This window comes from Trichoplusia ni, chromosome 8 (assembly GCF_003590095.1).
Source record: "Trichoplusia ni isolate ovarian cell line Hi5 chromosome 8, tn1, whole genome shotgun sequence".
Lineage (NCBI taxonomy): Eukaryota > Metazoa > Arthropoda > Insecta > Lepidoptera > Noctuidae > Trichoplusia > Trichoplusia ni.
Window position 1 is genome coordinate 14,323,647 of NC_039485.1, and position 14,049 is coordinate 14,337,695.

Sequence of the window (14,049 nt, forward strand, 5' to 3'; positions counted from 1 at the left end):
ACAAAGACAAAGAATATATCTATGGTTGCCGGATATACGAACGTCGAACGAGGGATACATAAAAAAGTGTATTGTACCGATATATCGCATCGTAAGTTTATCGAACTTGGTTGTATCGATACGCGATATACTCGATTTCCTTTATATATATATATCGTATCGTAAACGTATCGTAATCGCATGCCTCGCGTAAAATTCGTAGTATTATTTTTAGTCTTTACAAACGTATGTCTCAACCGTTATCTCATTTGATTTGAAATGATATTGAAGTAAAAGTTTTGTTAAAAAAAGGAGAACTGAAACTAAATATTTATTAATCATATTTGACGGTACTACAACGACCAAAGATTTATTAAAATCTACTTCCAAGTCTAAACAAAAGCCGGCTGTTCTTTTTCCATAAACAATTTTGTCGACGTTACTTACTAAAAAAAATATATTTAATAGCACTGTCTATCATCGTTTAGTGATGATGTAATAGGAACTTTAAAATTATACAAATTAATCACCGGTATAGTTTGATACGATACGTTAATGTGATATTTTTATAAGAATGCGATATATCGAAGCGGATCGTATGGTCAAAATATCGGTTCAAAAATCGATTTATCGAATAGCACTGTACCGATAGCGATGTATCGTCTCGTAACGGGCATCCCTACGTCGAACTGGTCGAACAGCGAGCAAGACGAGTTTCGTTGTCGACGACTGACGAGTGAGAGTGAAAATTTGACGATTATAAATTTTAGCTGCATAGGTGTAAAACGTGTGCAACAAATAATCGGTATTAATTACTGCATAGTTAGTAAAATTGGATCATATTATATTTTTACTATGTTACAGCAAACTTAACATTGGTTTCGGAATCGGTTTATACTGCTGAATAAACGACGCCATTTTCCGCAATTTTAAATAAGCCGTGTGAGCCCTTGTGGCCGGCCGCCGGCGTCTGCAAAACCTTAAAACTTTACTACACGTATCCCCATAATTTATCAAAGTTACAGAGATATGTGTGGTATAAAATCTATATTTTTTCCATTTTTTGGTTGAATAACGTGGCATAGCTAAATTTTAATGCATTTGAAAACGAAAATGTCTCATGATATTTCTAATAACGAAATAGATGTATTCGTCATCTCTCAAGTAATTTACTTATTGCACTAATTTATCTTACCAATGATTGTTACTTGGATTGTTATAATGTTTCGGATTGTAAGTTTAAATTTAGGTGGTCCTAAAAGCAACTTAAGGTCTAGTTTGCTGTAACAATGGCTTATTTTCAATTAAATAAACACGTCAAAATTAGTAACAGAATCATGTTTTTGTTATGACAAAAACATAAATCAACTTCATCCATTCGGTGCGAATCATAGCTTTTGTTCTGGTTTAGATTCATAGGTTATGTTTATTTTGTAGAAAGTTTTGGAGGGTGCCTGTAATTTTTCTGAAAATTAAGATTTTAATGCTAGGATTTTTTTAACTTCAGATGTCATCCCGAGGCAGAGGCTATGGGGGTCGAGGAAGTTACAATGGGGGACGAGGAAGCACTTACAGAGGATCATATAGAGGGAGTAGCAGTCGAGGCTCTTACGAAAGTCGCGGAGGTCGCGGTGGATACTCATCTTATAACAATGAATCCAGATACACTAGCGGCAGTGCTAGCAGATACAATTCCAGCCGTGACAGAATGGAGGATTATAAAAAAGCTTATCGTTCTGTGAGTTATTAGCTAAACATGTAAATAATGTTAAGTTATAGAAAAAAACAAAAAAAAATATTATTGATGCTATTACATTACATTTTCATTTGAAAATTTGTGTTCATTCAAAACACAATGCAGTGTGCATTATACAATAGAACTAAATCTGCATCAAAGTTTTTGATGTAATAAATTATAATGAGCCTTGTGATAAATTAATAAGTAATCACTGATTATTTAATTATAATACAGTAAAAACAACTTGATTATCACAGTGACAATAATATACAAATTCCTTATTTACAGGAGAGTTCAGCTAGTTATTCTAATCGAGATTATGGTGGCCGCTCAGGTTCACCAGACCGGAAAAGAATGAGAATGGAGGTCAGTATATTGTGATTTGGAATTGTATTTTCCAAGAACAGGTTACCTTAGGTTGTACAATGTCTAAGATTATACTATGTTTTACACTAAAGTCGACAACAATCAGCAAAATTGTAAATAAGTCATGGCCGTCACAAAACTTAGAGCGAATCTGTAAAAAAGTGCAGTAAAAATGACACAATTCTAGAATTGTAAACAGAGTCTCGAAACAAGTTGATAGCTATATAATACTTAAGGAACACAGATTGGGAGATTTAAGAATGCTCTCATTTCGACAGGCAAAACTTACGAAAAATTTGGCAGAATTAGTCATTTATAAAGCCATGTGTTGGTAATCTTGAATATAAAGAGAAGAGAAAATTTAAACTATATTATTTCTTGGATTTGACAAGCAGATCTATGGTAAACCAATGATAACTTGGCAAACAGACAGTATTGAAATGCATTCAGGCATGAATTATCACTTCAAGAATTAACAAGGATAACAATACTTTATTACAACTATTCAAAAGTGAACCATGAGTCATGATAATGCAATCACAAGGAATAAAGAATAGTTAGAGTTATAAGTGCCGTCCTACCCTTTAACTTATATTTGGATCTATTCCTCTTCTATGATAGACATGTGAACATATGCGATGCGACACTTATTTTTTTATCAATATGCGTCATTCCTGACTGCTAAGCGAGACAATAAATCTAGAGAACAAACTAGATTAAATTGCATTGGACTTTGTCTTGTAAAAGGAGTTAACTGGTGCCTTATACTACTGTCTTAACACTTTGGGCGAGGGCTAAAAGGAAGAAAATTACCATTTCCACCCATTAAACACTTTATTCTATTTCATATGTAAAGCGTGTCGAAAGAACCAAAGAGAATTGTGTACAGGGCTCCTCGAGCGATAGACGTAGCCATGATGGTGGCGGCCATTACGGCGGATCATATGGCGCTCGACAAGAGAGTTACAGCAGCGAAAGGAGATCGTTCGGTGGAGAAGATCGGAGACGCTCGCCTAACCGAGAGAGCTACCGCAAGCCGAGCGGAATGGGCCCGCCGCGAGAGGTGGCGCGGCCCGCCACGCGGCCGCGCGCCGTGCGACGATCCTTCCGCGGCCGCTCGATGCGCTCGCGGGCCTCCTTCCGAGGCGCCCCGCGCTCACGCGGTACATTTACCTCTAGGCGATACAGCGAAAGATCGCTGGGTTACACCCGTGCGTTCCGATCACTCAAAGGCCGAAGGTAATTCGATACATTGAGTATGTACCCCATTGCTTACATTTAGTTTTTTTTGTAAGAAAAGAAAGTACAAAACTAGTATGAAAACTCCAACAAAATTTCACAAATGAAGTGTCAACCATTTAATCATTGACCCAGGAGATGCTCTATATGCCATAGAAGTGAGCTACTAAGATGGCACAATGGATATTCACTGAAAGTAGAATTTCATTAGAAATTGTTAAGTGACTCTGAATGATGTTTATTAAGGGACGAATGTGAATTGTGGTAGTATAACTACCACAATTTCTTACAAAATAATTTTATTGATATATAATTCTGCACTATGCTAATATATTTTCATTATTAACAAGCAGCTCAGTCAAGTCCAAGGAAGAAGCATCCTCAACAGAAGAAGATTGGGATGCAGATGAAAAAGAGGAAGCCGTTGAAGAAAAAAAGGAGACTAAAATTAAATCGCCCAAGGTATTTTGTAATGCTGATTTCACAATATCTTTCTATTTAATTATTTCTGATAATTAACTAATTTCATATCTACATACTTATTAGGTAGAACCAGAAGTTTCAGACAGTGAACAGGTCGAAGGGGGCGAAGATACGGACAAAGAACCAGACGCCGCATCAGATACGGCGCCGCCTCGGCCGCGACCATACGTGCATCTAGCCTGCGTGCATTGCAAGGAGAAATGTGCTACTTTTGCGGTAAGCTCGTTCGTAGTAACGGTATCGGGACGGGTCAACATCGATGTGCACGACAGTAACGCTCCCCCCGGCGCAGGCGTACGTGAAGCACCTGGTGTCCAGCAAGCACCGCGCCGCCATGAGCGGCGTGGCGCGGCGCCACAAGGCGCAGCTGCTGCGCATGCGCGTGGCGCAGCGCGGCGCGCAGCGGGAGCTGGAGACGGCGGCGGGCGCGGTGCTGGCGGCGCGCACCACGTTCTGCCCCGTGTGCCGCCTCAACCACCGCACCACGCGCCACGCGCACAACCTCACCGACACGCACCGCGCCATGAAGCGCTTCCTCATGCCCTTCTGCCAGATCTGCAGACTTACTTTCCGATCGCCCATGATATACGAACATCACATTTGCTCATTGGAACATCTCAAGGTGAATACTGTTTATGTGGTAATAGATATCCAATAAAATGTTAAGTAGTATCAGAATGCGACGAATGCTGCGCGCTAACAGATTATTCAGGTTCTTTCATAAAAAAAAAAATCAGTTAATTTGAAACTGAATAAACACCTACTGTGTTATATTTGGATAAATAAATACCTACCTGTTTTAGTTTTTCATACCCATAGGAGTAAAATCGTCGGTCACCAAGGTGTATCTCATGAACTGTGATAGACAGTTGAAATGTTTTGTTGCTGCACTTTTTACATTTCTAAGTAATGCTCTACGTACCGTTTGTCTACCTATCGACAAGAAAGCAATGGTAATAATAGGTTATGTAACTTACAGAAAGTAAGTGCTTCTTTTAAAATGTCTAATTTATATGAAATCTAGATTCGTACAATTTTTGTCGCTAGTATTGGCGTACACTTCTTGCTTTACCAAGTCACTAATCAATTGACAACCGGCAACGCCGGCGAGCTATGTGATTCTATTCATTAATAAATCCAAACCACTAACTAACTTCTATGTTATAGAGAAAAGCCAGCCAGTCAGCTAGACGTGTAAGCCCAAAGGCTGAAGCAAGCGGTGACGAAGGAATGGATGTGGATTTAGACAACTTTATGACTCTTGACTCAGTTGGAGATGTTGATGGTAAGAAAATTTTTGCATCTTTAATCCACAAATTATCACGTAAATAAAAAAAAATAGTTAATACAGTTAGCTGTAATCTCATGTGATGTCAGTTATAAGTAGTATTTCTAACGATTAGTGGCAATACTAGCCCCCCACTTCCAAACATTTCACCATTTAATACGTGTTATTTTCTTCATATTATGTTCCTTACCAATTTTTTTTATTTAATCAAACACCTTATTTACCTTGTTGTAAGAGAAATTTCGCTTCTATCGCAGAGGTAGAAGATGACGATTCCGGCGGCGAAAAGAAAGATGAAGCATCTCCTAAAAAAACAAAAGTTGAAATAAACATTGGCAGCGAACATATCAAAAAAATGGAGGTACGTTTGGGCATTGACGAGTATTCGTGATATTATATATCATATTCTTATATATAAACAATAACTTTAAATTGATTGATCATCAACATCTAATTACTTAAGTGTAATTCGAAGACATTATCATTCATTATAAGTATTCGAGTATATATTTATGAATTCAGGTCTGGTGGTGTGAATTGTGCAGAGTGTACTTGCCGCGCGTCGAAACAGGCGGCACGGAAGAAGCTGAAGCATTGCGCCGCCATTGTCGCTTACGAATTCATCTTGGTCGTTATGTGCAACACCGTGACACTCGCACTTTACGCAAGCACGCGGAAAGAATTCATCGCCAGTTGCATCAGCAAAAAGGTAAGCTTCAAAGCAATTTATTTCATAGAAAAGGAGTTGTTTCATCAAATTTCAAGTAAAATTAATTTTATTTCAGAAGAAGAGAAAGAAACAATCACTTCTGAATCTGGTGATAAAAAGTCAATAAAACCTGAAGCTGCTGAAGAAAATAAGAAAAAGCTTGACAATGGTGCTGATAATTCTACTGCTTCTGGTATGGAAATCATATTTTTTTAGGCTGTGGCAACACTGTTGATATGATCTCAATTAAACTTATCTCAATTTAATTGTTATTTCTTAGTTTTATTAAATATTCTAGGGAGTGAGGATAAACTGTGGGCTGATGTGGACAAGGATATTGGAGAATTACTGCGTGAAGTAGATCCCCAAGGCAATGAAGGCAGTGATGATGAGGAAGACCTTGGAAGGTATACAGTCCTAATTAAAGTAACAAACGAGCGCTTTTTGCCCTTACCCTTAAAACGGGATTGGAATATACTGGACCTACTTATGGGATTTTCTAAATTTTACTTGAGTTTCTTAAACAGAACAAATGTTTAAAATTTGTGTTTTGGCATATAACAGTTTTTTAACAATGCATTTATCTGCCTAGGTACGATAAATTCAGGAAGAGCGACAAGAAAACCAAGACTACTGAAAATGGTGAAAATCCAGTGGATACTGCAGATGCTCCCATTGAGAAAAGCAATACGGAAATAAGTAATACACCTGCTTAAAATATGTATATTTTAAACTTTAAGTAATAATCTTTAACTGCTAACATTAATTGTTAAATGAACTTGCAATAAATAATTGCAGTCTATAATTTCAATTAGTAAAATGACTTTATGCCTTGTATGCAAATGAGTATTTTATTATAATTTATGGTATCCTTTTCGTCCTTCTTAACCGATTACCCGCCGCAGTTCTATATAAGCAACATATCATTTTTGAGCCCCTGGCGCCGTAGCACAGTATGTAATTCTACCTTAATTGTGGTCAAGTATTGTTCATATGATAGCTTCTAGTATTTTGGAGGCTTAAAAAAGACATTTTTAAGTAGTATTGGTTCTATTGCATTTATCGAGAAATGTATTTACCAATTAATGATAATAATCGATAAAGCCGTTTCGGAGGAGTACGGTAACTAACATCGTGACACGGGAATTTTATAGATGTTACACAAAAATAGATCGTATTCATAGTTTGAGCAAAAAAATCGGTAACCGGAAATAATGTCACTTCTCGCACTATTTACGTTGTTGTTTACCTTTAACGTTAGCCGGGGGTTGTATTTACTTAATGCAACAAAAGGGATTCCAAAAGCCGAACTTGGTAGAATTATGAACTGAACACCATCATAGCTTTGGCAGTGTCTATGTACATGGTTGTAGGATTTTTGATGTCTGTAATTTTAATTGTATTAGAGCTAGTTCAGACATGGCGGAATCCGTGCGGATGCAAATCGCGCGGTTCTAAACGCAAGTGTTCAGACAGACGCGGATGTAAATGCGGAGTGCCGTAATCCGCATAGAGTGACAGCGTTCTAGTCTAATCATGGAAGTCGAAGAAGCAATATGTGTGTACTTGTTGCTCCGTAAAAAAGAAAGAAAGAAGAAACGGCACTATTGGGTGCATCCAATATTACGTGATCGGCTCACTCATGGTCAGTTTCAGACTTTATATCCAAAATTAAGAAGTTTTGAACCAAAATTCTTTAATTATTTGAGAATGTCGATAAATTCATTTGATGAATTATTAGAAATGATCAGTGAACAAATTGCATCTAATGATACCCATATGAGGTCAAGCGTGGCCCCAGAAGAAAAACTCGTGATTACATTAAGGTAAGATATTTATTTTATACATCAGAATATATGTTTTGTACTATAGAAGACTGAGTCGTCAGTGCTATTGCATGATAAAGGCGATGGTACGATTGTAGAATATCCTGTAAAATATCCTTGTGGGTTTGAATATTGTTGGTTTTGCCAAAATACTTCATTAGGCGTGTTCTGCTGGCTCGTGATATGAATAGGCGCTGGTAATTTCTGCCCTTTCTGTATTACCTGGAGTAATTCAATTTTAGTAGCCAAACGCTTATTTTCTGGAACTTTTTTTAACTCTTTATACAATGACATACAAAAAAGCTTATCATCATCATCTTGCTTTGACATACTTTCTTGTAATTGTCTCTGTATTTTATCCCTTGATTCAATGCTATTTTCTAATATGTCAGCCAATCGCTCTTCTGAAGTAATTTTAGTCTTCTTCCTTTTATTGGTTGTATTTCACGTGCATTAACAAAATTATCTTGGTTTTGGTCAATGTTTTGAATTCCTTCATTTTTGGCTTCATGTATGTTTGATGTCGTTTCTTTGTTTTCTACTGTCTTCTGAAGAAAAGAAAGCCGGTCAAAATACATGTATTTTGAACCTTTACATGCACCAGAACCAGAAGGAATTGATTTGCCTTTCTTGAATTCCTTATTATAAGCATCCCGTATATTCTTCCACTTTTTTTGTAATGTTACACCTGGAACAGAAATCAGTATTTTTAACAAAATTGTAGACTTATAAATACAGGAGCGGTCAAATAATTGAAGACACTCAAAAATTTGAAAAATTTTAAATAAAATAATTGACACTCATTATTTTAAACTAGCTGGTGCCCGCGACTTATAATTAATAAATGAAAAGTTTGCAACTTTTTAAACAAAACGATACAGATCAAGATTATATTGTTTCAGATATCTGGGTACTGGTTGTTCCTTTGGAGAACTGCATTACAACTTTCGTCTTGGCAAATCTACAATTACAGGAATTGTCCGTGAAGTATGTGAAGCTCTGTGGGAAAAAGTCGCAAAAAATGTCATGCCTGAACCCAGCGAAAATATATGGAAGAAAATAGCTACAGATTTTGAAAAATATGCAAATTTCCCCAATTGCATTGGCGCCATAGATGGCAAGCATATAAGGATTACAAAACCCAATGATTCTGGATCTTTGTATTATAATTACAAAACTTTTTTTTCCATAGTGCTGTTGGCACTTTGTGATAGTAACTATTGTTTTTCTTTCATAGATATTGGATCATATGGAAAAAGTAGTGATTCTGCAATTTTTAAAAATTCGGTATTTTATAAAAGATTAATAGAAAAGTCATTACACATACCAAAACCTAAACCAATATCTAACACAGATCCTACGCCATTGCCATACGTCATAGTTGGCGATGAAGCGTTTGGTTTATCCGAAACTGTAATGCGACCCTATGCAGGTAGAGGGCTATCATACGAAAAAAATATATTTAATTACAGGTTATCAAGAGCTCGACGTTATATTGAATGCACTTTTGGAATTCTGGCAAACAAGTGGCGCATTTTTCATAGGCCTATAAACGTTAATATAGACTTTGCCGAAGACATAATAAAGGCCTGTTGTGTGCTACACAATTTTGTTAGAACTAGAGATGGTATACAGTTTGAAGATACTTTATATACTGGGCCAATGAGTAATCTTAATACATTACATGCAGGAAGGGGTACACCGTCATCATTAAATATTAGAGACAAATATGCTAATTACTTTGTAAATGAGGGTCGTGTAGAATGGCAAGACACAAAAATATAAAAACTTGAGAGGTGTCAAGGGACACCCGGATAGAACGAAGTTGACCTCACTGGAGGCGAGTAGCGAGGCGCGGTGTTTGCGTGCGTGAGAATCGTGAGATTTTTTTCCGTCTAGCCCCCTTTCACAACGCGCGATAAGGAACTTCGTTCCAAAATTAAAATTTGTTACAGTTCGCGCCAAATAACTAAACTCAAGATGGCGTCGCGTCGGTTGCACATAGTCACTAGCTACTCCGTTACTATGCTAACGTGATATTTTTCCCGGGCCCGATACTTACCTCCAATCACAATAACAACATTTTTATATAGTTTAGTTACTTGGGGTGGACTGTCAATTACAAAATATGTAAACTACCCTGATAAATGTAAAATTAAATACATACTGACCAAAAAGAACCTTTTTTTCCAAAGAATCCTCATTTTCTCCAAAAATCTCCACCAGCTCCGTTTCTAATAATTTTATTGGAATATTCTGCACATTGGGTGTCCCACAAAGCAGGTCTCTTTTCCACCTCATCGATGAATAGCTCGGTGTCGAAGCGATCCATTGTCACCGTCCGATACGCGCGGCTTCCGCAGAGCAACTGAACGCGCTCTACGTACGTCAAGTAAATAGATCCGAGCGGCAACCGCGCGAATTCATTTTCTAGCGGTTGAGTGGCGGTAGCCGCGCGGTTTGTCAATCCGCGCGGACAGGTATGAACGAATTTATAGGCGCTAATGTAAATAAGATCCGCGCGGTCTAACCGCGCGATTTGCATCGCGCGCCGTTACCGCGCGTTATGAAGATAATGAATCAAAAATTAGAAATGCGTAAAACGTCTAATGTTACCCTTAGAATATAGTTTGCAGTAGGGATTGGGCCATAGCACTAGTTGACCTAGTAAATACGTGATTGACGCTAGGAACATATTTCTTGCAGGATTGTCTGGCAATTGAAGGTTTATCCTACGGGTATTTTAAAAGGCCCAAAGGAATTTGGAAGTTAAATGCAACACCGTCATGTAAGTGTCCAAATAAACGTTTATGCCGTCGCAGGTTTTCCTCCACTCTGATCACATTAAATTTTCTGGATAAAAACGTGCAATAAGAATAGGCGATAGATTATAGTGAAATTGTGAAACCTGTCTAAATAATGTTGGAGCTTGCCGCCATTTTTCCGAGTTGGATCTACTTTGACTGGCCTTTTGGTCTAGTGGTTAGTGACACTGACTGCTGTACCGGAGTTCGTGGGTTCGATTAGATACATTTATCGTGGGTGGGACCCACGATAAATATTTATGTGATGAGCTCTATCATTTTTTTTGTACCTGCCTTTTGTCATATGAATATATTTAGAAATATATAAGTATGTTTATCAGTTGTCTATGTAATGGCGAGTTGTGTCGATGAATATAATTATTTCGACAGGCATATTCTCATGGTACAGTAAAGATATCTTTCAGCTTAAGATTTAAAATAAAACAGTCAACATATCTTTATTTAACCTTTTATTTCATCACTTCTTAGCTTTAGTTTCTTTTACTGCAGTAGGAGCTTTAGTGACGTCGTCAGGATTTTCTGCAGCATCCTTCAATCTCTTGGCGCGGATACCAACCAGTTTGGCAATAGAACGCGCCTGTAATAGATAAAAATAAAAGATTTAATAATTTAATTACTGTGCTGATTGATCAATCTCTTAAAAAGAATTGTACAGGTTTATATAACAAAACACACATTTATATAACAAAACATTGAACATTGTTATAATGCTTGTCAATTAATTACACAAGTTAGATTAATAGGCACCACGTCTTAATGATAGTGATTAGAGGTGAAATCCAGTTTTCAAAATCAGGCATGCTTTTTTGTAGATTGTATGTCTTGCTTGGAAGTAGCAGAGAGATTTATCTATATTTATGTATGTATATATTTAACAATGACACTATTTTATATGGCAAGACTGCTGTCTTTGGTACAATTTAAATGGCAGCTGAAATTGGCTCAAGACAATTATTGTAGTTCACTATATTATACTAGGTTTTTGTCAACAGTTAAGTTTCAACTTTAGTTGCTTACCTGGATTGGGTCTAATTTAGAATTAGATTCATTAAAATGATTCAAGTGGTGTCTTACCAAATTACACATAGTAAATACCCAGAAAAAATCTCTTATCAAGCACCTATTTTCATTAATTGAATAACAATCAGAGTTACTAACTATGCACAGGTTTATGAATGTATCAGTTAGAAATTCTAAATCTGCTCCACAAAGAGTTTCACTGAAATGTGAAGGGACTAAGTGATGGTAAACCATATTTTCAAATGCAACTTACTCCTCTGAGGTATTGATAAGCCTTGAAGTCCTTCTCCTCCTCAGTGATAGCCCTTGCTATAGACTTAGGTGCTGGCTGCTGCACTGGCATCAAGGGTCCACGTAACTGTGTGGCCAGTTTGCGCTCTTCTTCATTGGCTTCACCCTTCAATACCTATAGAATGAAAACACATGAATTAAATAAAACAGTTTACGAATAATGAGTACAAGTGAAAATCGTATGAAAGGTTGATCACTTTGTTAAATAATGCTTCCTTAAGCATATAATATGATTACTTTTGACTAATTAAAATGAAAATAGATTTAGGTGTAGTCGGAACATAACTTACATCAGTAACAAAGAATTAAAAGACCTCTACAAGACCAAAACACTTAACCTTCACCACAAACTCTTGGATCAATGAAAGTACTATATATACTCTTAATTAAGATAAGATTTATATACATAGAAAAAAGTTCATTATAATTTAATAAAAAACCAAATACCTTCTTGCCCTTCGGGAAGAGTATTAACCTTGCACGGTACTCCTTCAGTCTTTGAACATTGGTTTGCAGAGACTCCACTGATTTGTTACGCCTGCGAGGGTCTACAGCAATGCCAATAGTTCTGGCAAAAGCAGGATTTAGTCCAGCTGCCTAAAACAGTAGTAAATTTAACATTACATTTTTCACAAAACCTAGAGATATCTCAGGGCCTTAATCAAACATTGATGAAGTTGTTTAATTAAACTGCACTGAATGGCCCAGGCTTAGCCCATTCAGTGCACTGTTACTGACGACTGAAAACACAAAATCTAGAAACGAGTTTGAAATCCTTTTCCGAGCTTTCCGAGCTTTTATACTAATAAGTAAGTATATAACTAGTTTCCCAAATATATAGTTTCACAAACAAAAAAATAAATTTCAGAAATGAAATGGGTAAATAAGAAAAAAGCTTTTATCATGTAACAGATTTCACATACCCTGATTTCACGTAGAGTAAAGCCACGACCAGCACGAACTTTCGTATGATAACGTACAGTTGGACAACGAACAACAGGTCTCAATGGTCCAGCAGCAGGTCTCGGCGCGACAGCCTTGGCTTTCTTTATCCTATTTTGCTTTCTGCGGTAACGTCTCGCAGGTTGGTTAAACCAAGTTTTAACAAACCTTTGCCAATCCTTATGGAAATGGCCATTAGGGATCATATTATTTCCCTTCCCCATGTTTAGATAACCACAACCTCACCTAAAACACGATAACCACAAATTACAATATGAAAGTCTAGCACAATAGTCACAGCACCTAGATCCACATAATTTCACGTATTTGGTTATAGGATTTCTATGAAATTATAAGATTTAACATTGACACTAACCGGTGCAAGGAAGAAGTTGAGTAAAAAGAACTGTATATTCAGAAATTGACAGCTTGATAGAAGTGTTGCTGTGTAATAAATAAACTTTAACATCGTAATTATTTTGAGTCAGATTCATGATATAATGTAATAATAAATGTTTAACTTGGAAAGACTGAATTTAAAAATCTGAAGATTTTTAATATAAATTATGCTAATAATCCATTCACGACGCTAAAAAACGATGACGACAAGTATTATGCATTAAATTGCTTTAGTAAGCCTAATAGGCGCAATATATTTATGTAACTAGCTGTTTCCCGCGGTTTCGCGATCTCGTGGTTATTTTAGTTTCTTTTTTCCTTTTTCAGTTTTCTCATAGTTTAAACCTTGAGTGGACTGGTACGAATATTAACAAGACTCAAATAATCGATTCAGACGTTCTCGAGTTTTAGCGCGACTTACGAACAACAATTCACTTTTGTTTATTAGAAAAGAAGAGAAGATTTAATAAAGGATTCAGATTTTAGTTAGAGTTGTTACCCGGATTGGCGAATTGGAATTAATAGAACAAAATGTACACACCGCAGCACTTTCTCGTTCTTTTGGCCTGACTAAAGATCTTTTGAGCATATTAAACACATACTGCACATAGATGGCCAGAATCGTCGGAATTCGTGAACAAAGTATATTTTGGTGATTTTGAGCTATTTATTCCAACCTCAAACTAACTCACAAAAAATAACTTAAAAGGCATAGCTTCAAACTTTTTATAAAAAAAAAAACGGTCAAAGCATAGTTAAATCTGTGAGATAGTGAATTGAAATTCTTAAAATTTTAGGTAGGTAAATTAAATAATATTGTCTATTTGAGGTAACAATGGAAGACACCAAAGCAACGCAATCTAGTGATTATCATAACGAAAATGAAGAAAAACATCAAAAGAAGAAAATCAAAAATAAGAAAAAGCGTAGCGGTGGAGATGGCG

The 14,049-nt window shown here is 36.5% G+C and overlaps 3 protein-coding genes across 6 annotated transcripts; 2 read left to right on the forward strand and 1 right to left on the reverse strand.

The window, feature by feature from the left end:
* The first annotated feature begins 618 nt into the window (after nucleotides 1–618).
* LOC113497025 (zinc finger protein on ecdysone puffs-like) lies at nucleotides 619–6,645 on the forward strand. 4 transcript variants are annotated; one of them, XM_026876457.1, is made up of 13 exons: nucleotides 619–801; nucleotides 1,487–1,717; nucleotides 2,006–2,083; nucleotides 2,973–3,322; nucleotides 3,673–3,784; nucleotides 3,869–4,021; nucleotides 4,098–4,427; nucleotides 4,973–5,090; nucleotides 5,351–5,454; nucleotides 5,616–5,802; nucleotides 5,879–5,995; nucleotides 6,101–6,209; nucleotides 6,395–6,645. In XM_026876457.1, the coding sequence occupies exons 1-13, from the start codon at nucleotides 634–636 to the stop codon at nucleotides 6,516–6,518; spliced, it is 2,181 nt and encodes a 726-aa protein (XP_026732258.1). In that variant the 5' UTR covers nucleotides 619–633; the 3' UTR covers nucleotides 6,519–6,645. The 4 variants fall into 4 exon arrangements, with proteins under 4 accessions (XP_026732258.1, XP_026732259.1, XP_026732261.1 ...); XM_026876458.1 differs by having other exon boundaries at nucleotides 3,676–3,784; XM_026876460.1 differs by having other exon boundaries at nucleotides 696–784.
* Nucleotides 6,646–6,737: 92 nt separating this feature from the next.
* Nucleotides 6,738–9,883, forward strand: LOC113497027 (protein ALP1-like). The gene is made up of 2 exons (XM_026876461.1): nucleotides 6,738–7,628; nucleotides 8,531–9,883. Exons 1-2 carry the CDS (start codon nucleotides 7,339–7,341, stop codon nucleotides 9,411–9,413), a joined length of 1,173 nt encoding a protein of 390 aa, XP_026732262.1. The 5' UTR covers nucleotides 6,738–7,338; the 3' UTR covers nucleotides 9,414–9,883.
* Nucleotides 9,884–10,885: 1,002 nt separating this feature from the next.
* Nucleotides 10,886–13,167, reverse strand: LOC113497028 (60S ribosomal protein L13). Its single transcript, XM_026876463.1, has 5 exons — nucleotides 13,083–13,167; nucleotides 12,688–12,952; nucleotides 12,212–12,361; nucleotides 11,727–11,879; nucleotides 10,886–11,030 (listed from the first exon to the last, which is right to left on the reverse strand). Exons 2-5 carry the CDS (start codon nucleotides 12,928–12,930, stop codon nucleotides 10,911–10,913), a joined length of 666 nt encoding a protein of 221 aa, XP_026732264.1. The 5' UTR covers nucleotides 12,931–12,952; nucleotides 13,083–13,167; the 3' UTR covers nucleotides 10,886–10,910.
* Between the last annotated feature and the right edge of the window lie 882 nt (nucleotides 13,168–14,049).

Coding starts and splice junctions, on each gene's coding strand:
- LOC113497028 (XM_026876463.1), bottom strand. CDS start 12,930: ATGGGGAAGGGAAATAATATGATCCCTAATGGCCATTTCCATAAGGAT. Junction 12,362..12,687: donor TTACTCTACGTGAAATCAGG/GTATGTGAAATC, acceptor CTACTGTTTTAG/GCAGCTGGACTAAATCCTGC. Junction 11,880..12,211: donor TCTTCCCGAAGGGCAAGAAG/GTATTTGGTTTT, acceptor TTCATTCTATAG/GTATTGAAGGGTGAAGCCAA.
- LOC113497025 (XM_026876457.1), top strand. CDS start 634: ATGTATCGTCTCGTAACGGGCATCCCTACGTCGAACTGGTCGAACAGC. Junction 2,084..2,972: donor GGAAAAGAATGAGAATGGAG/GTCAGTATATTG, acceptor AATTGTGTACAG/GGCTCCTCGAGCGATAGACG. Junction 4,428..4,972: donor GCTCATTGGAACATCTCAAG/GTGAATACTGTT, acceptor TCTATGTTATAG/AGAAAAGCCAGCCAGTCAGC.
- LOC113497027 (XM_026876461.1), top strand. CDS start 7,339: ATGGAAGTCGAAGAAGCAATATGTGTGTACTTGTTGCTCCGTAAAAAA. Junction 7,629..8,530: donor AAACTCGTGATTACATTAAG/GTAAGATATTTA, acceptor ATATTGTTTCAG/ATATCTGGGTACTGGTTGTT.